At 40.0% G+C, this 25351-nt stretch overlaps 1 protein-coding gene across 6 annotated transcripts in view; it reads right to left on the reverse strand.

Moving 5' to 3' along the window:
- POLA1 (DNA polymerase alpha 1, catalytic subunit) overlaps positions 1–25351 on the reverse strand; it is a 350282-nt gene that overhangs the window by 122204 nt on the left and 202727 nt on the right. The window contains exon 35 of one of the 6 annotated variants that reach the window (XM_045006531.1): positions 14014–14421. The exons of the other annotated variants lie outside the window; for them this stretch is intronic. Coding sequence (XP_044862466.1) covers positions 14341–14421 — 81 coding nt within the window. The 3' untranslated portion in view covers positions 14014–14340. Of the gene's footprint in view, positions 1–14013; positions 14422–25351 lie in introns of those variants that run through there. 6 annotated transcript variants of the gene reach the window in all.

Consider the following 25351-nt stretch of genomic DNA (forward strand, 5'->3'; position numbering starts at 1 on the left):
AGGGTGGGGGGGGCAGGGGGAAGAGGCAATCTCAATTCTTGCCCCCCCCGCCAAGGGTAATTCTCAGGACTAAAAGATGGAGAAGTCATAGGCTTTGAGTAGGATGGTGAGAAGAGGGTCTTTTATAAACAAGGTCAGTAATTATTGTAGACTGGTAAAAAGTTAATACTTTTAGTCTTCAGAAATAATTTCTGTAAAATTAAAGCAAAGATGGTTTCAGCAGTAGTTACATCTGCAGTTTAAATAAGAAATTTTGTTAGAAACAAAAGCAAAGTAATACAAATTTCCTCAACACAGATTACAAGGCCACAAACTTTTCAGAATAGCCTTTGTTTCTATCAACTCCATTCCAAAGCTTGTGATTTTTTTTTAAAGTATCTGATCAGAGATTGTCCGGTAAGAGCACTTTATTAGATCATCAGTCAGAGGGTTTTACAAGCACCAAGAGCAATGGGCTCAAATGCAGTACATCAGTTTTAATAGACCAGGGTCTAATAGTAAACTGCAGATACTGCTGAGAACTTTCCATGCACTGAACTCTTGAAAAAGCACCATCTCTCCAGCTTAAATGCAGCTGCCTCTTTCAATGCCGCAAATGGGTAAATTTGACAAAAAAGCCACCATTAAGACTACATGAAAGGCTCAAGACAACATCCTTTCAATGCTTTGTACTTCAGTAATCAGATGTACTTACTCACCCCCTCCCCCAAACCCGATCAAGAACTATTTCTGAATGGTAGGAAATAATTCCACTTTGTACATCTTTTAGTTAATCAAGACTTTCTATTCAGCAATTTGACCTTTTGTTCAAAACAGGATTATCAGTTTTTTCGCCAGTTACCAAGGGCGACTCGCATGGTGAACATAATTGCAATAATTTGCAAAACACCATGGCAACCCACATTACAACTAGGTAAATACTGGTCTTTTGTGCTACATTGTTATTTTCAGAGATGCTGAAGTCAAAGAACGAATGACAAATGAACACAAAATTTATATTTGCTTTGTCTCAAAAGAGAAGAAAATTGATAAGAAGAATTGGGGGGAAACCGACTACAGCTGTAATTTCTAACTTGATTAATTAGGATGGTAACAGTCCTTAACAGTATATTCAACAAACAGCCCTGACTTAGTCTCTCCACCCACCTCTCTTCTCCCTACACTACTACCACTAACCCCCACCACAGACAAATTTTTTCAGCTAGGAGAACAAACAACCCCATTTGCTCTTTTCTTCAGCTTAATGGAATCCTTAATTACAGAATATTGTTCTCCTGCTCTTCATTACACTGAAATCAGAGAGAGAGAGAGAGAGAGAGAGAGAGAGAGAGAGAGCGCGCGAGCACCAAAGCAGACAGGGTAGCTACAGTCATCTTGTCTGCTTTTTTTGGACACAACAGGCCTAATGATGAGATGGCATTTTTCTGGTATTAGCAGATGTTCTGCAGCAAATAATTCAGTAAACTATTTAGCATGTCAGTAAACTCCTGCTCTGACTGGCAGTGTTAGGTAAGTGTGAAAGCTAAAATGAAGTTATGATTTAAATCCCCAAACATCTGATGGAAGTATCTACTCACAAAGTAAACTTATTCTTACAATTACCATGTTTTGTGGATTTTTCTGGAATATTTCTGTATTACAACAAATTTCTATTAATATATTATGTATCACCATTATTTAAATGTTTCCATAACAACTGCTAAGGGAACTATTGTTAAAGTATAGATTATTTTATTACTTCTACAAGAGACTAAATTAAAAAAATTACAATATTTTGGTAAACTAAATTATAACTATACAGGGTAAATTGTATTTGAAAAATTATTTGCTTAAAAAAGTGTAACATGTGGTACGTTATGATTATTGTTCAAAATAAATCCACTAAATATTACTGCTGCAGAAGCTGTGTGCAAAAATATTATTTACTGTGACAATGAATTGTCATGAGTAGTTGCAGCTTTAGTTTCCACAGTACCATTTCAATAATAAAAGCAAGCACACATCTGAGTGTGGGCCAAATTCTGTCATCAGGAGCACAGTGTGTGACTCCCAGTGAAGTCAATGGAACCCCTGCAGGCGCACAGAAGTACAGTTTACCTATGAGTGCATATCCATACTACACACACACAAAAACTTGGTTACAAGATCATTAAGGTTACAAAGTCAAGCACTTAAAATTTAGAAAATGACAGAATTAAGGTTGTCTGTGCCTCAATTCAGCTCCCTTGTGAGTTTGCATGATACGGTCTTTAATTACATCATCACATACATTTTTTCACATACCTACAGAACCCTGCCTCATTTAATGCACAGGATGAATGGTTCACAACTAATGAGCAGCTAAGTCAATATTTTGTTTTATCCTTTTGTTCAACGTGTGGCCTCATGCATTATTCACTGCATACAATTCAAACCCTGCTCTGAAATCAGAATTATTACTTTCCTAAACAAACTATCTTCACAACAGCTCAGTGAGATAAGGAAGTATTATTACTTCCATTTTACAGATAGGTAACTGAGGCACAGTGAGATTAAGATAAAAAGCATTCACTAATTTTGGGTGCCCTATCTGAGATGCCTAAAACTTAATTTTTCAAACTACTTAGCATTATATAGCACTTCATATGTTCAAAGAACAGCTCCTACTAATTTCACTTGCAGCTGTGAGTACCCAGAAGTTCTACAAATCAGAACCCACGGTCTCAAGTCAGACACCCAGAAAATAAAGCACACACAAGTTGTGACCAATGAAAAGTTTGGTTTAAGTAATTTGACTAGCTTCAGATAGGAACTCTGTGCCAGAGGCAGGGATAAAATCCAGATCTCCAGGACAGCATTCAACAGTCTTAACCAGGAGATTATCTTTTCCCTTCCTGCAATTCTCTGCCTCATTCACTGGACCAAGTGGTTGCTCCCCTTAGTTGAATAGGGAAGGCCTTTGGTTTTGGGCGGGCCCAGACGCACCTATCTAGTACTCCAGATAGTACACACCTTCCAACTTCTGCAACAAATGAAGCAGGAATCCTGCAGACAAGTCTCCCTCACTACACAAGCCTGATTCACCCCATAGCAGGTCTACCCTGTGCACTGAATGAGGCAGGGATCCTATGGAAAAAATCATATGGGATCATATAAAAAATGTATCATAATGCACATTGCACAAGGGGGTGAAGTTAAGGTTGTACAGACAGCTTTAATTCTGGCATTGTCTAACTTCTGAGTGCTTGACTGTGACACCTTGTCAGGTAGATTTTCTCTGTATAGGTTTCAGAGTAGCAGCCGTGTTAGTCTGTATCCACAAAAAGAACAGGAGTACTTGTGGCATCTTAGAGACTAACTAATTTATTAGTCTCTAAGGTGCCACAAGTACTCCTGTTCTTTTTTCTCTGTATAGTTTCTTAGGTTCTTAAAAGAGCAAACCGATAAAACAAATCCCATCATTTGGCATCATACTGATACCACATAGGTCACAAACAGGTTTGGAACCTTTAGAGCCACCACACAGACTTCTGCCACCCGAGCTCCTGGAGTAACTGACAGCAATAGGAGACTGTCATCCTCTATGTGGACCAACACAAGACCAGGATAGGACACATTTTGCCAGTAAGGCCTCCGAGAAGTCGAACGCTAACCGTTGACCCGGCGGTAAGTATGGACGTACCCTAAGTGTTGCAGATATTTGATGACAGCAGAGGAATAGTGAGACTCGGTAGCTTGGATTCTATTCCAGACTCTGGAGGGGAGTGTGCTCTGGTGGGCCCAGACTGTTCCTGGTGGGCCCATTCCTCCTAAGCTTGACCTCTTCTTCCCCCTCCCCTCCAACCTGTCCCTTTACTACTCCTGGTTTCACATCCCAATCCCATTAAAAAAATTGTGAGTTGGCCACACTGCATCCTATTGAAAACAATGGGAAGTGCTGGCAATTTTAAGAATAGCATCTTAACTCAGGGCAACTTGTGGTTGCTGTTCTCTTATGAACAATAAGAAATGGCAGCCATTCTGAATGAGAGAAGCTCTTTGTGGAATTCTCTGAAGATTTGTCAGCCTCTGATGAAGTAGAATTTTCAATGATAAAGAAAAATAGGAAAAAATTACCATTAATCCTAAAAGCAATTCTTCAAACATAGCCTATGCTCAAAATCTCAGTGAATTTTAATTATTTGTGAAGTTTTAGGACTGTGTTATTCTGCTATTCTGATGATTAGAGACAAAAAAAAACCAAGTCTGATACTTTCTTAAAGGATCCATTTTAAAATTAATTTTAGCTCATAAACTCAATAGATCAACTTGTATATCCACAGAAAATTCATTCTGCACTCAAAGGTAAGTGTTATTAGTTTGGAAAGGATATGCAGTATTTTTCATAAATACCTGGTTTTTGTGCAAAAATGTAGCTGTTTAGCCACAACTAGTGCCTCCATAATATGCTTGAATTGTAAAGCCTTTGTGTCAGGGGCTCTCTCAATTTTTTATGTACTTGGTGCTCACTCAGTTGCTGTTGTCGTTGTGACCAAAGATGACACAGACAATGGTATTACGACTTGTGTACAACTGACTAAAAAGACTAATGCACGAATGGCAGTACTTTCCATACTGAATACATATATAGTTCAATATTGAGAAAGGGATTAGTCTGTGCCCACTAAATCTACCCGTTTACAACTCAACCTCTGTGCCTCAGTGATTAACCTCGAACCAAAAGTAACCTCATTGTTGATTGCTGCTCACAAGGGTGATCTGTTGCTGATGGCTCCCAGCTGTTAATATTTTGCACTGCTCCAAGGTGTGCTTCAGTGTGTCCTTGAAGCATTTCTTCTGGCTGCCTCAGGCGCAGAAACCCATTTTTAGTTTGCTGTACAGCAACTGCTTTGGTATTCTGGTGTCATCCATCCTCAACATATGATCAGCCCAGCATAAAAACAGTTACTTACCTTTCTGTAACTTTTGTTCTTCAAGATACGTTGCTCATGTCCATTCCAATGTAAGCGTGTGTGCGCCCCAAGCACAGTAGCTTTAATTTTTTCCCCTAGCGGTATCTGTTGGGTTGGCTCCAGCACCCTTTGGTACTGTGTGCTCATAGTGCCAGTATAAAAGGCCCTGCCGACCCCATTCACTTTGTTTCTTCTTACTGACTGCCTCCCAAAGAGGGGACAATGGGTGGGTTTTGGAATGGACATGTGCAACACATCTTGAAGAACAAAAGTTACAGACAGAAGAAAAATGGTTACTAACCTATCTGTAACTTTTATTCTTCGAGTGCTTGCACGTGTCCATTCCAATGTAGGTGACTCACAGTTGTACAGGAGGTGGGTTTGGAGATCAAGGACAGGCTGACTGTAAGATGGCGCGACCAAAACTGGCATCGTCTCTCATCTGCTGCATAGTGCATTATGAATATGTGAACTGATGACCAGGTTGCTGCTCTGCAGATGTCCTGAATCAGGACTTGCGCTAGGAAAGCAGCAGAGGCGGTTTGAGACCATGTGGAGTGAGCCGTTAGATTAGCTGGAGGCAAGAGGTTCGCGAGTTCGTAACATGCCCAGATACAAGAAGTAATCCACGATGAGATTCTCTATGCAATGAGGAGGCCCTTCATTCTTCCCACTATTGCTATGAACAACTACATAAATCTGCGGAATGGTTTGGTCCTTTGTATATAGAAAGTCAGAGCCCATCTAACATGAGTGGAGGCACTGTCCTTCTCTATTCGCATGTGGCTTAAGGTAGAAAACTGGTAGGAAGTTTGCTTGATTGCAATGGAAATGTGAGACCACCTTTGGAAGGACCGACAGGTGTGGTCGCAAGTGGACTTTGTCCTGGAATAAGACCGTATATGGGGACTCCAATGTGAGGGCCTGGATCTCAAACTCTTCTTGCTGAAATGATGGCCACCAGGAAGGCCACTTTACAGGAACAGTGTAACAATGAACACGTTGCTAGTGATTCAAACGGGCACCCCATAGGCTTTGATAGAACGAGGTTCAGTTCTCAGGGGAAGATGGGAACTTTATCCTGGGAGTACATCCTTTCCAGGCCTTTGAGAAAACGGATCAGCATCTCATGTGAAAATATGGATTGGCTGTCCACCTTGGGATAAAATGCAGAGATGGCCACTAGGTGAACCTTGACAAGAGGGCTAAACTTGTTGTTTCAGCTCTAAGAGGTATTCAAAGATGAGCTGCAGAGATGACTGCAAAGGTGGAATTTGTCATTGGGAAACAATGGAGTTCAGATGGAGAACTGTTTCCGTTTTGCAACATAAGCAGCCCTGGTGAACTGCTTTCTAGTGCCCAGTAGGATCTTGTGGACTTGCTCTGAGCAAGCCCGCTCCTCTGGATTTAGCCATGGAGCTTCCAAACCGTCAGATGAAGAGAGCTGACCATGGTCCCAGGAGACATGGGCCAGGTGTAGCGGAAGCCATAATGGTGCCTCCACAGACATCGTTATGAGGATGGTGAATGAATGCTCTCTGGGCCATGCCAGGACTCTGAGAATGACCCACACTTGGTCCTGCTTGATCTCCATCAGAACCTTGTGGATCAGTGGGATGGGGGAAAATGCGTAATACAGGTGCTTTATATCCATGGCAACAGAAATGTGTCCCTGAGACACCATGGGTTGTGACCTTTTAGGGAGCAAAGCTAGTGACATTTCCTGCTGTTGAGGGTGGCAAACAGGTCTATTAGGAGAGTCCCCAACTGTTGGAAGATGTCTGTCATGATGTCTGTACAGAGAAACCACTCGTAGAGTGGGGAGAAAAATCTGCTGAGGTGATCTGCAAGCTGGTTCTGTGCTCCTGGGAGATAGGATGCCTCAAGGCTGATGGAATGAGCAATGCAGAATTCATACTCTTTGGCTCGTACAAAATACTCGTGCTCCATGTGCTTTGCTGTCGGAGGGAGGGAGGCAGGGGTTTGCCACAAGGCTTTGATCGGATCCATAATGGATTCATTCAGTGGTAGGGTCACTCTAGAGTGGTCCGCTGATGACAAAATGTCTGAGACTGTGCTGCTTCCTTGAACACTTCCGCTTGGACTCCCAAGTTCGAGGTTACCTGCTTTAACAAGTCCTGGTATGCCTTGTGGTTGTCTTGTGGCAGGGAGACCCCAGCATTACTATTGCCTCGCCTGGAGAGGAGGATGGAGGAGGCTAAAATGGGCTGAGAAGCTTCCATTGGTTCCCCAGCATCTGAAGGAGCCTGCAGGGCTTTCTCCTGACATTCAGTGCCCTGCTCAATACCAGAGTCCAGATCTGGAATCTCTCAGCACAGGATGGGGGGTGCCCTAGCCTCCAAGACAATGGAATATGAGCATCTTGAGGGGGTGTCCTACGGCGGGGGAACCCCCAAAGATTCCAAAAGGGCCACTGCATAGCTGACAGTCCCCAAGGACCTGTTGGCCAAACGTTTGGAGGCACTGCTGAACTTGGGGCCATGGTGGCATAGGAACGGCCCGGGGAGCAGTGAGGTCGGCCATGCTGATGAGGGGAATAAAATCCCACCTCTGAGTCCGACGAGCTGCGGTGCAGAGACCAGGGCAATGACGTGCCTCTTGGTACTGGAGAAGGTCATCAAGGTGGAGATCTTAAGTCTGTCAAGAGGGGTTTACCCCTAGACAGCAGCCTCAGTACTGGGCAAGATCCCGGTAATATCTCCCTGCCACTTGGCGGCACCAAATCTTGAACCTCCAGTTACACCAGTAGGAAGAGACGGTCCCTGGCCACTGCAAAAGCCTCAGGGGTTGACAGCACTGCAAACTGGCTGATATGCTGTCTGCCCTGAGGAGGCGGCTCCTGTGCAGGTGTTAGAGGAGCTTGCAGCAGCACTGGAGTTGCAAGCACTTGACGAGGTGCCAGGGATGAAGAAGGGCCAGATACGGGTCTGTGTCTGTCCTGGTCTTCTTTTGCCTTTGGCACCACAGACTGTCTCTTTTCTTGGTGCATGCAGTGCTTTTTCTTTGGCCCCAGGGAAAAGGATCAGTGCTGGAAGTCATGAGCCATTGGAAAAGCTCGATGCTGAGTCTGAGCACGGCTCTGAGGCAGGTCTTAAGGCTGAGTCCAACGAGCTGAGGACATGAAAGGATTTGAAGCTGAAATAATGTTTGAAAGTTATCTTCCACAAAACTACACAAAGTACCCTAGCTACAGCTCAGAATAATCAAAATAAGGTACGCTAGGATATTTGTATCTGGTAACATACTGCAACATTTTTGTTTCTATTTCTCCAAAAATTTTCAACTCTTATTTTATTGTAGCACTTGTAAGGAATATAAAAAATTGTCATACTAGATCAGACACAGGCCTCTGGGTCCCCTTAGTCCAATATCTTGTATCTGACAGTCATAGGCATCAGATGTTTCAGAGGAAGAGCTAAGAAAACCTGCACTAAGGAGAGGTGGGATAATCCGTCCCTGATAAAGGTTTTATCCTAATCTCTGTTAGAGTTTGCCTAAACAGAGACCTAATTCATGGCAGGCCAAGGTGTGAAACTGCAGTGAACCAGCTTGCCACTCCCTAACTGGTCATGAGGACCCAGCCAACATGCAGTAAAAGTTCTGTGCTGAGCACACTATGGAACTTTTAGTGCCTGGTAGAGAGTCCACATGACCTTTAGTGAGTGGCAAGATAGTGTATTATAGATTTACACCTGGCTTGCCACACACAAATTTCTTAATCCCTGAAGCATGAGATTTTATAGCCCTTCCAACATTTTTGTTAGCATTAACTATTATAATTCTGGACATTGTTTGTCCAAACCCTTTTAAAATGTTGCTAAATTCTTGGTCTCAGTGGCATATTGTGGCAATGAGAGCTAGCGCCTAATTACAAGTTTTATCAGCTCTGAATTTGCTACATTTCACTTTCACTGAAAGTCCTCTTGTTCTTGTGTTGTGAGACAAAGAATAGAAGCGCCTTCTCTCTCTCTCTATGTAATTTATTTTTTACATATACTTTTATCAGGACCCTATACACTTTCAAATATAAACAATTCCCAACCTTTAAAAATCTCTTGCTATATGAGCTTTTCCAGGGCCCTAGTCATTCTCATTGCCCTTTTCTGAATTCTCTCGCATTCTGCAATATTCTTTCTGAAACAGGATGATCGGTACTCCATCCAGTATTCCAGACGAGAATGCACCATTGATTTATATAATAGCAATAATATTTTCCATATTATTCTCCTTATGCATCCTAACTTCTTGCTTGCTCTTTTGGCTGTGACTGAATATTGAACAGACATCGTAACGAACTGTCCATAATGATGCCCAACTCCCTTTCCTGAGTTGATAGTTAACTCAGAACCCTGTAAGATGTACAAATAGTTCATTCTCTTCCTTCCAATACGTACGAGTCTGCATTTATCAACACTGAACTTCATCTGTCAATGAGGTTCCCCAAACACCTAACATCACCCTCTGAAGTGCATCATAGTCTTCATTGGATTTTGCTAAGTTAAATAACCTTGCTGCATCTACACATTGTTACTTCACTGCTCACCCACCTTTCCAGATCATCAATATATGAATATTAAACATTGCACTTATCTGCTACATATAGTACAGAGCAATGTGTATACTCTTGGCATGGAAACAACTTACAAATACATATAGATTTATAGACATTGTGAACCGGTGAATTTTGACTAGCCCTAGGTTGTTTAGCAGACAACCACTAAGGTGACATTGACCCTCTAAGTCCCAAATCCCACAGCTCCAAATGTCTCCATTTCCTGGTGGTCCAGGATGACATCTCAGGCAAATCCACAGTTCCTAAAGAAGCAGGCCCCAGCCCATGCCCAACTCTCCCCCAACTCAGCACCTTTTCCCCAAGGTGAAAGTCTTTTCTACTGGTCGTTTCTGGAACTCTTCGTACCCTTGGCATTCCTTCAGCTTCCAGTTTTCATGGGTGTTGTCTCTCTCTTTCTCTCTGGAATGAGCTGGGTCTGGCTTATATAGACCCCAGAACCTTCCCACTACCAGCAGGCTCGGAGAGCATTGGTTAATTGGATCCAGCTGCTTGGGTTTTTTGTGTGTGTTCCCCCCCCCCCCATGTGACAGTTTACAATGTCATATACATAAACAGAATTCTTTTATATTGCAGTAATGCCCAAAGTCCCCAGTAGGAGTCTGGGGTCCACTGTGTAAGGCAACGTGCATACATAGAGGAAGACACAGTCCCAGCCTCAAAGATATTATGATCTAAAATGACAAAACAGATGAAGATGGGGAAAAGGGACAACTACAAGCAAAGTGATCAAGATCATGACAAGTGCTCATTGTGTTAGTTCTATGTCTTTTTTTTTTTTTAAATCAGTTTACTTATATTACAAAAACTTTGGGCTTTTTTGGGAGGAAGCCAAGATGAGGAAGAAAGAGGAATGACTAATGGGAGGGCGAAACTGAAGATAAAGAAGCGAGAAAGAGGGAAAGACAGAACAGAAGGAGATGAAAAGCATAATGCATAAAGCATAACACAGACAGTGAGATTGGGCAGCTCAAGAGTTGCAGTGGTAAGTAGGATGGAACAAAGGGAAAGGACAATCAGCTGCCAAAAATTCAGTTTAAGTGATAAATATGTGAGGAGGTTTATGCCTTCAAACTGCTAACTTCTCCCCATTTTGAGAGAAGAGGTGGTTATGGGGTTAGGCCCACTGGGTGGGGAAATCAGTCTGGATGGAATAATAGAAAGGCTAGAAAGCCTCAGTCTGGGTGGGATAATAGAAAGGCTAGAAAGCCTCAGCTTAATCCTTTGCTCTGACAGGTAGCTGATGCTGGGTGGTTTAAAAAAGGAACATGAAGGTCTAAGGATTTCCATATCTCCCAACCCCAACTGATCTGTGGATGAGGGAAATGGAGGCTATGGACCTGTTGAGAAGCCATGTAGAGCATGGTAGTGGTAAACATTTTAGGGCAAGTGTTTTGGGGTGACCATATTACTCATATAAGGCAAACCTTTTCTGGTGGATGTAAAAAACTGGCACATGCTCAAAACTGTTTAGAGTTTGGAAAGTGATAAATCCCTCAGGAGCTAAATTTGTGGACAGAATGCTGGTGAGGTTGCCAAAAGTATGTGATAACTGTAATTTATCACATTGCTCTGTGATTTTCTTTTAGCATGGATCTGATCGCTACCTAGGCCATAAATATTTTCCCCACAAGATCCTCGCCTCATTCAGTGCACAGGCTGGACTGTGGGAATTAATCACGTTTGTGTAGTTAACAAGGTTGTTGCCTATCTGTAGGACACTATCTCATTTATTGCTGAAATTGGAAGGTGCGTAGTAAACGAGGCAGGAAAACTCAGGAAGAGAAAGGATGGTCTCATGGTTAAGGCAATGGAATGCCACCCTGAAGAACCCGATTCTACCATCACTTCTGACAGAGTTCTTACATGATGCTGGCCAAGTCACTTGCATCAGAATTTTCACAAGTGGCCACTGTGTCTCCCTTATTTTCTGGAGTCATTCAGGATCAGATTTGTAGACGTGCTAAACAGTACCATCTGCAATGGAGGTCAGTGGGATCTCTGCTCTGAGTATATAAAATACTATAAAATATTAAGTATTCTGAAATAGCAGGCCCTCAAAATTAGTACACATTCCTGGTGATTTTAAGCTTAACCTCTCTGCACTTCAGTTTCTCATGTGTAAAGTAGGGATACCACTACCATCTCGTCACACAGGAAGTGTGTTACGAAGATAGTTCTTTAGAAATGTTAATGAACTTAAGATGACAGCAGCATAAGAATATATGAGGAAATTAATAATTCTACATTCAGTTCATAATTTGGATGGTACATAATAAATAATACAAAGACTTACACATTGAATAAGGATAAAATATTCTTTGCAGTGTGGTATCTTTCACCAACAGATGGTGGTCACAATAAAAGATATTACCTTAGTCAACTTGTCACAAGGATAAGGATAAAAATAAATACTGAATAACTTATTCATTCACTAAATGATGGGGTAACTGTGGAAAAAAATAGTATCTGATTTTGTAATCAAAGAGTATATCATAATGCACATACCAGAATTAAGGTTTCCCCTTGTGTATTTCCTACATTTTGAACATTTGACTTTGTATACTAAACATTTTAACACTTTTTAAATGTACTGTCTTGAATTAAACACAAAAATCTTAACTACTGAAAAAACAAAAGAGTTTCATTATGGGGAAACATTCGGCTTCACCCACATAAATCAACAGATCCACAGCACAATCCTCTACCACTTGAGCTAGTAACAGTAAAGGCTGTCATCTTCTATGTGGACATTCCAATAGAAGTGGTGGAGATATTTTGCAATTCCAGGTTCTGCAGTGCAGTGGTTCTCTAATGCTTACAGACCCTTCTCTGTCCCTGTCCTCTTGCACATATCCTCCCTACCTCACCCAGACCTCTGATATCCCCCCTCCATCTCCTATCATTCCCCAGCTCCTTCCCATGTTCCCTTCATCCCCCATATCCCCTGTCCTCCCCACACCAGGCTCCTAGGCCCCCTATCTTCTGATTCTGTCTACTCTTTCCCAGTCCCCATCCTGGAGGCTTCTGGGGTTCCTCTCCACCCTACATTTGAGTCAGGTGGCTCTCTCTTCCTCCTCCATGCTGCCCAGGAATCAGCATGGGGAGCATTGAGAATACTGGAGAGACCAGTTACCCACTTTCAGTTCTGGTACCCAGCACTATAGCAACCCATAGCATCTGGAACAGCAATCATTGCAGCAGAAGTTCTGGAGCCCGATGATGAATTACATTAAATCATTAAGTGAGGAATTATGCAAGCACAGTTAGGTTTTGCTGACTGGAGCTGGGTGAGTATGGACCAGATGGACCACCCTTGGCACAGGCAGAATCTTCAGAAAATTTAGCTGCCAAACTCTACAAGTCTCTTGCATGACCATGTACGAACTGAAATTTTTCAGAGGCTTATAAATTGGCAAAATCTGAGTAAATTTTCACAGGGATGACAAAAGGCACATCCCAGACACGCAGGTGACCTCTCTGTCAAATTTTGAGTTTCTGTTCCAAAATATGAAGGCACTGGCACGTCAGTGAAACAGCTTAAAAATTTTAAATAAAAAAACCACACACGGACAAAACACTTCCCCCAATCTCATTTTTGGAAATGGCTGAACCATTTTTGCTGAAAAACTTTAAAAAAAAAAATCAGCTTGAGGCAGACACCTACTATAAAAAATGTCAGTCAAAGGTTAAATTTTGGAAAAATTAACTGAAAACAGGGTCTTGCAATGGAAAGTGTCAGGCAACCTTATATTACAGATGCCATCATCTCTAGTTATGTGTAACGCTTAATAAAGGTTGCCCTGAAGTGTGTGGACAGGTTTCTGGGCCCTAAACAGCAGTAAGGCCCTTAGCATTTTGTAAGAAGTAATGTACAAGACACTGTCAGTGTGGCAGAAACAGCTGCAAGGTTCAGTTGAGCCCCAATCAACTGGCTACTGAGTGCTCTGTGCTTCAAAATACAAAGGCCACATATTCACAGCCAAAACAACTTAGTTTAACAATAGGTAAATATGGTTTGCATCAGCCTGTATGGATGAAGCCAAATCATGCAACAAGCAGGGTTTGAATAGCGTTTTCAAATGGACTGAAGCAAAGCCATCCACTATCATTCCTTGATCTCCAAATATCTACTATCTTTTTCAAAGCATAGGACAAAATGGTATTGGTTGTCAGATTAAATCATCTTCTTGAAACACAGAGGCAAGTTATTTCTATCTTAAACTAGAGCTTGTCTGTTCTGTAAGAAGATAAGATTTTATTTTGTTTATACTGTGCAAATAAAGCTTGAATAAAGAGTACCTGAAAAATGCGTTAGCCCAGTTTGGCAACTATACCATGGCTATTGCATGTTTTTTGAAAACATAGCTTTAGCCCAGTTTGGCAACAAACAATTTCAATTACGAGAGTTTAACAACTGTTGTGAACAGAATTGTTCTATAGAAAGCACCAAAGACAAATAGGATGAGGAAAAAGAGATGAAATCTGCACAAAACTTTATTTCATGGATTGCTCAGTAAAAGTTCTCAGGAGAACCCATATGATACTCCCAACTATTGTCAAGATTCCATTACTGGTATGAACTGGAAATTTGAGAAAAGTTAGAATAAGTGGTGGCACTTCTTTAATACAAGTGGTGTACTTTCTTCACTCCTTTCACTGATTGAGGTTTCTCTATTTTCCTATGTATCATTTTCAACTTTTTTCCATTTGTAAAAAATATTTTTGACTCTTTCCATTCTTATGAAGTGTTCTGAAAGCTTGATTTAAAAAAACAAAAACAAAAAAACCTGCAGATAATTTAAAAGGAAGGAGGGTCTACTGGGTAAGGCATTGAGTTTGGGATTCAGTCTCTGTCACAGACTTCTTCGGAAACATCACTGTCTCAATTTTCCCCATCTGTAAAATGGAGATAATATTTCCCATTACCATAGGGGTGTTCTAAGGATAAATTAGTTAGTGTTAGTGAGGTGCTCCGTTACTCTAGCAATAAGTGACATGCAAAAGAATATACATATAAAAACAAAGTGTTTTACTTCATGTTGATACTATTTTTAAAATAATCTATTTAACATGTTACAAGCCACATACAAAATTATAGGAGCTAGAGAAATACAACCATAAAGATTTAACACTCAGTATGACTTTTCACTTGAGATAGGCTTTTCATGAATTAAAAACCAAGACTACCCCATTGCAAAAGCATAAAAAATAAATTACGGTGCAGAAAACATATACCAAAAACAGAAGAGAAAAAAAAAAGTGTTAGGAGTACTAGCAAAACAAAAGCAAAGGAGGAAAGAAAAGAACCCAATATCCATTACATGAAAATATTTTATCCAGACACACCGTCACCTCCAGATTGATCCTGCAGCCGGATCTGCTAGCCCAAGCCTGTGTGGAGTCCATTGAACTCAATGGGAGTCCATACAAGTGCTCCAGTCCATGCTACTGGATCCCATTGCAGGATCTGGTCTTTAACTTGCTATCCCGATGAATTACTATAATTTTTTTTTCAGCTCCTGACAACGAATCTTTTAACCACAACTCCTAAGATGAGGGAACTCATAATTCATCTATGGAATGAACACATCACCTACTGTAAAAACACTAACAAAATATTAAAAAATTCTAGTAAATAGTAAATACTTCTCTGTAGTATGCCTTCAGTGAAAAAACACTGATACATTAGCCTAAATATTTTACTGCAATCTTCAATTAAACTTTAGCTTCATAATTCATACTAGCACCTCTCGTAAGCAAAGTTTAAAACTATTCTTTTAATAAGAACTACATAGCATATTTTTGTTTCTCTTTTCTGTTTACATGGAGAAAACATTCAAGATATAAAATTATTAAAAGACACAATCTTAATATGCAGTTTGGTAAAGTTCAAGTCAGTCTTTGAGCAACACATTTATCTATCCAGTAAAGCTTGTGTTAATGCGATGTAAGAGTTTGGCAAATTCAACTCTAATGGAGCATAAAAGTGCTTTTGCTTGAAAGTGAGATCACATTTTTAAAAATTCAAAGCATGATCATTTTTTTCTTTTTTTTTGCAGGAACAATCTGATACAAGCAGCAAAGCTTAAATAAACTAGAAACATTTCAAATGATCCATAAAGGATTAATAAGCACTGCAGGAAGTCCTATAGGCTCAGCGTATACATTTTCCATCTTTTTCCTCCCATGATGGGCATGACACAAAATACTAAGCAGAACTCTCAAGTTTCAAAGTCACCAAATGTTAAGGTCTGCAAGCTTTGATACGAAGGTGGAGTGGGGTCACCATCTTGGACTTCTTAATTTAAATAGATTACAAAATATTGATTTTATTAGCATAATAATTCTGCAAATTATGGCACTTCACACCATTCTTTCTACTACAAATGGACAAAAGCAAAACCAAGGCAAAAGGGGTAGTAGTGAGCTACAGGCCACTAATATAACAAGAACAAAATGACAGCTATTATTTTGGCAGAAATAATCTATGCTGAAACACAAAACACACATGCACACAATTTCTTTCAATACAATTTTCTTGTCTCCCCACTGACTTCTATGATTACCACAGAAAGCAGGGTTCTAAACACATTTCTCAATTGAATCTTCAATCAATAACGGTAAAATTTGAGATGGGAGATATGGGAAAATGCATTATAGCATTAGTAACTGTTTGCAAAATAGGTTGAACTTATCAATATGCATAAAAGTTGTAGGGAAGAAAAATCAGTACTATAACAGACCATGTATTTTTATTTAATCCAAATGGCTAGAAAAGCGAAAATCTCAACAGTGACTATTTCTAGGCCAAGTCAAATCATGCAGTCAAATTTTCATTTGTTTTGAGGTGGTAACTATTATACAAACATTGTTTGTAGCATGACACTCTTAAGACAGTTTAAAAAAATGATACGTTTGAATTACCAAGTGAAGTAAAGTATATCTGAACATTAATAATGGTTACTTCTGTACATTATTTAAGTGGTTCCACCTAGCAATCTTAGTTTCATCCCTTTAGAAAAATATATAAAGAGAGAGAGAGAGAGAGAGAGAGAGAGAGAGAGAGAGAGAGAGAGAGAGTCAGACAGACAGAAGTCTGGAAGGAAAAAAGTCTGTGGTCCCAAATGGAGGTCAGTCTGACCTAAATATACTCCCTTTAGTGGTAAGAATTCAAACTTATCTTAAAAACACTGAAGTAAGAGAAAACCCAAACAACTAAACACAAAGGTTCATTTCAAATTTGAGAGTTCCTCACTGTGGGGAAATGGAAAAGTTTAGCTTCTGCTAGGACTGCCAGATTATATATGCTTTCTAAATTCTCTCTCCCCCCCTCTCTCTTTTTTTTTTAAATCGATATTATAAATTGTTTACCTGGCTACATATAAATTGGGGAGGAGGGGTTGTTGGTACCATAGAGGACAGGGAAAAAATTAATATGGAAATTTAATATAGAAAAATGCAATATTAAAGAAATAGATGAATATTTAAAAAGGAAAGACTGGATAACATCAATACAGAAAAAAGGATGATAAACGTGAGCTCACAGTGAGAGATTGAAGCAGAAAGGTAAAAATTATGCTAAAATAATACGCTAATCAAAAAGGAAAAGTGAACAAGAGGGAAGGACTAGAAAAAAATTGCATAAAGGACTAAAGGTAATCATTTCTCTCATAGCATCTATGAGGCCTTAGTTACTGTGTACAACTCTGGGCACATCACTATAAATATAAATTATCACAGTGATAAAAGAGTATCAGAGGGGTAGCCATGTTAGTTTGGATCTGTAAAAGCAGCAGAGTGTCCTGTGGCACCTTATAGACTAATAGACGTATTGGAGCATGAGCTTTTGTGCGCATGCATCCGACGAAGTGGGTATTCACCCACAAAAGCTCATGCTCCAATATGTCTGTTAGTCTATAAAGGTGCCACGGGACTCTTTGCTGCTTTTAGTGATAAAAGAGAAGCTAAAGAATAGCAAAGGTAAGAGAATAGAAAGATATGAAATCTGAAGACAAACATTTCTAGAGTTTAAACAAATTAGGTCCAGTGTGGATATCGTAGCACTCTACAAATACTTGAACAAAATCATAATAGGGTAAACTGATTTGAGATTGACCACTGGCATATTACTTAAAATAAAGAATTTAACCAAAGAAGGGCAAGTTTATACTATCTAGATGGGAAAAAACTTTTTTAATAGTAAGATTAAACTAAACAATGAAACAGTTTGTCATAAGGTTACTTAAATACTATCATTGGTAATGTTGAACAAACTCCGGGGAATAGTTTAGGATAATGGACACCCTGTGCTAGGTGTAAGGGGTAGTTCTGGATGTGTTACCTCCAGCCTTAGCCCTGTCTTAACAGCACAAGCAGTTTAGCAACTGGTAATAGTTTAACAATTGGGTCTACAAGGTATGTCATTATGTACATTGATATTACATTGTCATCTTGAAAACAGTGCTCAATTCTGAGATGCCCCATCTCAAACAAGAAATAGTAGAAATAGAAAAGGTATGAGAGACAGGCAATGAAAATGATTTATAGGCATGAAAAAGCTTCCGTGTGAGAACAGACTGAAAAGACTAGGATAGTTAGGTTTAAGAAAGAAACAACATGATGGATATAAGACAATGATTAGGATGGAGAAGGAAAATCAGGCACTTTATTTACCCTTTTTTCACAATTTCAAAAAGTAATGCCAGTGAAATGGAAAGGCAACAAAAATTTAAAACTATTAAAGGAAATACTTAAAACAGTGTGTAAAATAACCTGTGGAACTCCTTGCCATAAGGTATCACTGAAAACAGCACAATTCACAAAAGGTTTACACATTCATATGGGTGAGAATGTTCACAATTAAACTACATTAGGAAGATACTTCCCTGTGGACAGCTTATTCCAAAGTTTCTCATTGTGGAGTTTCTTGAACTTTCTTTAAAGCACTTGGTATCAGCCAGTGTCAGAGACAGAATACTGGACTAGAGAGGCCACTACTCCACTACTGGTACAAAAATTCCTATGCTCACAATTACTCAGTTTCCCAACCTGCATTTATTGGACCAAACTGATTAATAACCAGAAGTTGTTTTTTTTTAAACACAAATAAATATTTTCCCAGGATCTAATCCAAACAAGATTACCTGGATTCACAACTGAGTATACTTCCATTTCACAGAGTAAATGTGGCCTTTTATGATTCTAGAGTTGTGCATAGTGGAAAAGGAGAATTAATTATGCAGAGTCTGTAATGATACAGCAGTCTACTGAATAAGTCACACAAGGTTCCTGGGAAACAGTTATTGCAACAGTTCGAAGAATCTTAAATAAATCATTTGTTGGTACAGCTCTTCAACCAAAATTAGAGTATTCTATAAAACAGCATTGGAGCCAAATTTACCATAAATAGTAAGCATATAAAAAGGGAGGCTTCAATTTGTCTTTATTAGAATCCAGTTTGTGTTTTTGATGGCCCTAGCTATCTTGGGAAAGAAAATAAAAAGAAGCACTCTTTTGTTATGAGAAGGGACAGTGGCTAGTTCACTACTGTGTGTTTCAGTACAAACTACATTAATTTATTCACGAAAACTTTACTTCAGAATTCTAATTCAAAATATCTAAAATGTACTTTTCATTTTCAACGTGGTCCTGAAAATCTACCTTTCATCTTGCGTACTACTCTGAAAGAAGTCGTAAGCAGTTACAGAGGTGAGGTAGAAAGAAGGGAGAAATGAATGCCTTTTTGCTCTTACTACACCTCTACCTCGATATAATGCTGTCCTTGGGAGCCAAAAAATCTTACCGCGTTATAGGTGAAACTGTGTTATATTGAACTTGCTTTGATCCACTGGAGTGGATCCCCTGGAGCACTGCTTTACCGTGTTATATCCAAATTCGTGTTATATTGGGTGGCATTATATCGAGGTAGCGGTGTATTAACTGATCAATTTGGCTGTTTCATATGACTGAAAAGGCAAAACTGTTAGGTGTTCAGAAGAGACATGAAAATGTTTTCCCAAAGGCATTATTAACAATTAATAATCATTACACTGGTGCCTTGTTTACCTGACCTTGTGTAAATTCAGCAGCCTTGTAATTAGACCCATATTTTGCACATTTGTATATTTCCATGCATACATTTGACTCATTCATTCATCCATTAAAATTTCCTTGACAGACGTAGATGGATAATCAGGGTACAATTTGTATTTACTGGATTACAGAAAATTGCCCAAACTGTTAAGTTCAAGGAAAGCGCATTCTTGTCTCTCTCTTGTGACTGATGTAAAAGCAATTACATATCAGAGGATGGCCCCAAGACTCTCTGAAGTAGCAGCAGAGATTTTACAATCTGGTGTCTTTAGCAATATTTGTTCCTGAAAATGGTGACTGAGTTTTATAGACTATAGAAAAACAAAACGCTACCTAGTACATCTTGTCTAAGCAACATATTACACTTTAATTCAGTGGTAAAAAGTAATCGCTCATAAAAGTTAACATGCCATATTTATTGCTAACTTCACTACAAAAGACAGGCAATTTGTTTTCTCTCTCTGTTTCTCCTATCCAACACCTCAGGTCTCTTGAACTTTCTGATGGGTAGGGTTTTCTCACTTTGTAGTGCTGGAGACAGCTAAAGCTGACAAAACTGAAACAGGGTGGAAGGACCCTCCTATTACTTCCTGATAAGAAAAAGTTCTTCCAAACCTGTAAATTGTGAAGATAATAATGATATTTAAATATTAGGATAAAGTTAATATTACAAGATATTAAATGTCTGACAATAATTAACTACAGCACAGGACTGGTACAATTTTGCTTTCAGAAAAAGAAATTACGAAACAACCAGTGTTGAACTACAGCAGTAAGTGGGGCTGGATCTAAGGAAAGAAATTGATAAATATAGGAAACTCTAATCTAGGTTTGCCAATCATCAAACATAGGGAAAAATAGAGTAATGAAGGTAAGAAGGAAGGAAATTATCCAGGAATATAAGGAAAATCAAGTGAATTTTGAAAGGTTAAGGGTACCAGGCATTAAATATATTCCTGCCTCAAGGCTGCATCACATGAGGGCTCAGTCCCAGCTTGTAAGTGTAGTGATGAACACATGATAAGCTAGTTCATCCAGATGGTTGATTCACAGATTTCTTCCACAGAAGTTGATTACTTTCAGCCCAAGATGTCAAGGCAAATATAGTATACGAGCTTGTATTGTTTTTGGAGATTTACTGGCCTCTGTAATGCAATGGAACTTTTGTGTTTCTTTCCTCTGAAGCTGACATGATATGCCCCCAAAAGGGAAATAGCTTTCCTCTTGGGGTTCCATATATTTCAGAGAAGAACACAGAGGTCTATTAACACCAAAGGCCAGATCCTTAGCGGTGTGTAAATAAGTGTTGCTCTGTTGACAATGAGCTAAAGACAAGTAAGACTGAATGAAGCGTTATTCTTTCTTATCCATACATTAATATTACTCTATTTTAGGAGTACCACTTGGATCACCTCCCCAACAAAGGATGTTTCTGCTGAGGAATCAGGGTGAAAACCAGAGGCGCTGACACCGTGGGTGCTCTGGGGCTCGAGCACCCATGGAAAAAAAAAAAAAAGTGCGTGCTCAGCACCCACCAGCTACAGTTGTTTGGAGGCATCACTGATAATCTGTTTGTGGGGGCTGACAATCAGCTGTTTGACGGCTGGGGGAGGGCAGAGAGCAGAGGGCTCCAGAGAGGGGTTGGAGCAGGAAGAGGCAGAGCAGGGGCGGGGCCTCTGGGAAGGGGGTATAGGGAGGCCAGGAAGAGTTGGAATGAGGGCGGGGCCACCGGGGAAGGGGCGGAGTGGGGGCAGAGCCTTGAGGCGGAACACCTCAGGGGAAGGAAAAAAAAAAAAGTCAGTGCCTATGGTGAAAAATGTAGAACTCAATAGTGCGGTCATTAACACTTCATAAACTTCCTCTCTGGTGGTTGATGCCCCTTCTGCCCAGAAGCCTGCCATTGATTATGATGAGAGGGTATCAATTCCTTCTGGAAATGTTATCTGTGACTAAATAGGCTTTAATAGTATAAGCGTTTCATCCACCTAACTAAAGAGGATTTAGATACTTTCAGTCACAAGCATTTAGGTGAAAGGAAGTCAAGCTGTTTTTCTGAACTAGTTGACTTTAACCTGGATTTTCACCACATGTAGCACACATGCAATGCTTTTTTCCTCCAGGTGTTAAGGTTTTGGACCAAAAAAAAAAAAAAGGTATTTCCTGTGATGTTTGCATGGAGGAGTTAATCATGGTTATGAAAGACACTGGAACATGAATCATCTCATTCTCATGGAAGATGCAATATGTTTGACAGCCTCCAAGAGCTGATATTTCAAAGACTATCCTTGCCAACTTGTTTACAAATAGAAAGCTCATCTTTATGCAGAGAATTAGATGCCATCAGTCAAATGAAGGGTTGTGATACTATAATACTGTGGGCAGCTGCCAGGTAGTGAAGATAGGATTGCGTTACCATGCTTGAAACACAGAGAGGATCTGCAACACCACTTCCTGTAACGTCTCTAGTAGCAATGTTCTCATAATCATATAATCTAATAAAAGGTATAAATGATTCTTTAGCCAGGCTACTGACAGTAGCCTGGAAGCATCCTGGGGGACTCAAAAGGTAACGTTTCATTGACAGTGATTTCTGTATCAGGGAATAATTGGAATATGCCAATAAAATTCTGCTAGATCTAATAGAATTAGGTATCTCCCAGAGAAACTGGAGTTAGTGGGAACAAGATCCATTCTGAATTTCATCTTTTTAATCAGTCTGTTCAGTTTCTTGAGGTACGACCTAAATCTCTCCCCTCCTCTGTTTCTTTCTATGAAGAAATGGAAGAAAGTTCTGAAGACCTTTCCTATTGAAAGACAGGTTTCTAATGGCCACTGACTCTAGGTGGTGCTTGATGCTTTCCAGATGGTTTGAAGTTTTTCATCAGCTTTCACAACTGAGGAAGAAGATGAAGGAGGTAGAAGAGAAGTCTGGAGCGCCAGAGAAATCATGATACAGTCCTTCCTGTACCAATGTGTCTGAAGTCAGCTGGAATCAGGTGTCTGAGAATGGGATATCCTGTCCTCAGGTCTATTTCTGGAGAACTCTCTTGCACTTATACAGATGAACAGGAATGAAAGATTAAACTATTGCATGATCTTGGCTTCCTTCTCATGTTCCACATCCATGTCTTACCCTAGAAAAATGAGGGTCCCTTTTCCAATACATCTGAAGTGGGTAGGAATGAAAAGAGCTTCTGCCCTTGGATGAGGGGCTTCTATTCTTTCCTGAACTTCACTCATTGGTAGTAAATATTTTGGCTTGTCCATGTTTTCAGCTACTATATTATTAAGCTTCTCCTTGAATCGTTACATGCTGCTCAGGGCTTCATTTTGAGCAACACCTGGATATCTAGTTAGCTGCCCTGATTCTTAATGCTAGCTTCAGGGAGTCCATTACAAGTGGATTAGACAGAGTGGAAGGGGGCAAGTTTTGGTTTTACCCTTGGCAAATTCTTATCAGATAACAAGTCCCAAGACCTGAAGAGGACTGACCTGCTCTTGCCGAGGTGTCTCCATGGATGTTTCTGATGATGGAGTGCCTCTGATGCAAAGGTCCCAATAAACCTCCAGACTCTGATCTCCGTCCCCTAAGGCAGTGTTTTCCAAACTTGGGACACTGCTTCTTTAGGGAAAGCCCCTGGCGGGCCGGGTCGGTTTGTTTACCTGCTGCATCCGCAGGTCCAGCTGACTGCGGCTCCCACTGGCTGCAGTTCGCCGCTCCAGGCCAATGGGAGCTGCTGGAAGCAGAGTGGGCTGAGGGATGTACTGGCTGCCGCTTCCAGAAGCTCCCATTGGCTTGCAGTGGTGAACCGCGGCCACTGGGAGCCGCAATCGGCCAGACCTGCAGACACGGCAGGTAAACAAAACGGCCCGGCCTGCCAGAGGCTTTCCCTAAACAAGCAGTGTCCCAAGTTTGGGAAACACTGCCCTAAGGAAAGCTAAGGAAAGGGTCAAAAGGCTGAGTGCAAGAATAGTGCAACTTTCTTTGGTGATCTTGAGAGGGTGTCCTTGCATGCAGATGAAGCACCTCCTGGACTTCAAGCTTACTTCACTTATACTGCTCCATTATGATGGAGAAGGAACAAGTGGAGAGAAGGAACTCAGTAGATGGCTCCATTCAGGGAGTGAAGCCCTGGAAATTCATCTCCCTTAGGGACTCTCAGAGAGAGAGAGAGAGAGAGTGCGTGTTTGCAATGAATGAATTGGAAGTGTTTAACGACTACTCTGTTCGTGCAGATGGAGGTAAAGAATCTAAAGTTTCATAAGAAGTGGCAATTGATAATCTTCATTGTCTTGGATAAAAAGCACAACTAGAATTCATCTTCATACCTTACAGCTGGTAATCAGACTAGGTAGTTTGGTGGTTCCTAATTTTATTAGAAATTTGACATTAGTTGCCTCAATGTGAGGAAAAAAACTGATTAGGTACTATCCAATGAACAGTATTTTATTAAAGGAATCTCAGAATATTTTTTAAGTTGGGATGTTCTCTGTACAATAGAATACAACATAAATCACTATGTTTCTTTGCAGCATTTAAAAAGAAAAAAAGGAAAGAACAATTTTGGCCCCTGTGAGGTACATTTGAATGTTGCCTTGGATCTTAAATTGGGAATTTATCTTAAATGGAAACAAACAACTTCGCTAAAAATTAGACATTTATGACTTGCAAATTACAGATACTAATTATTTTCAGTATATACAATTATGATATTCTCAAGAGGTATTAATTTTGGGACAGATGTGCTTTCATCATGTAATTTGGAAATTAAGTTACACTCTCACGTATGGGAACTCAGAAGGCTGAATTTATGTAAGGACAGAATTGATAGAGAGGAATTTTGTCTTCCTTGATAATTCTCTCTCTCTCTCTCTCTCTCTCTGATAAGAGTATGGCCAGCAAGCCTCACAGCTGGGTTGCCTTGCACTCAGAGGAACAGAGGCAGACTGCAGAGTTGATGAGGAAACATTTCCACTTGACTCCACTTCCTACCTCATGATTTCAGAAACCTCTTCCAAAGCCAAGAATTTCTTCAAAATGTAAAATGTTAAAATACGGAAATGATATCAACTCGTAACTACATGCAATATTTCAAAATCATGCAGATGAGGGAAGTGAGCTAAAGGACGTATCCATGATGTATGAAAATTTATACTTTTTTTCCAGAATAAAAATACACATAATCCAAATTGAAGATTCTGCTATTAAATTTTCCATCAAACCAAAAAGGGGAGGGATGAGCTTACTGTTCACATTTTCATCAGTGAAATAAAATCAGATATGACAAAGTTTTCTTTCTTGGACAAGTGCATGTCTATTAATCTTCACAGCTGGGGTGTGACTAGCAGTGCAAATTAAGAGCACGGGAGGGAAAAGAAATGCCCAATTAAACAGATTATGGGAAAAGATTTTGTTGCTCTCTTATCTAAATTTAAACTTCATCTTCTGAAGCTTTCAGGACCATTCTCCCAAATAAATCATTAGAGGAAGAATGCCTATCTATTTTGTAATGCTGCACCAAGGTGAACAGGGTCAACCATATCACTGTGCTGCAAGTCTTTTCTGTTGATGCATTTTCCTCCCAGGAGGCCACTACTGACTGGGTGGAATAAATGGGTGATTCCATCCAAGAGTTCAATATTCCTTGTTTTTCAATTCTGAACTACTCATTCTTTAATTGTTTTCCAATCTTGTTTTAAAAAATTGAATTGCTCTGCAAAAATCAAAATTAAA

The sequence above is a fragment of the Mauremys mutica genome, chromosome 1 (genome assembly GCF_020497125.1).
Source record: "Mauremys mutica isolate MM-2020 ecotype Southern chromosome 1, ASM2049712v1, whole genome shotgun sequence".
Lineage (NCBI taxonomy): Eukaryota > Metazoa > Chordata > Testudines > Geoemydidae > Mauremys > Mauremys mutica.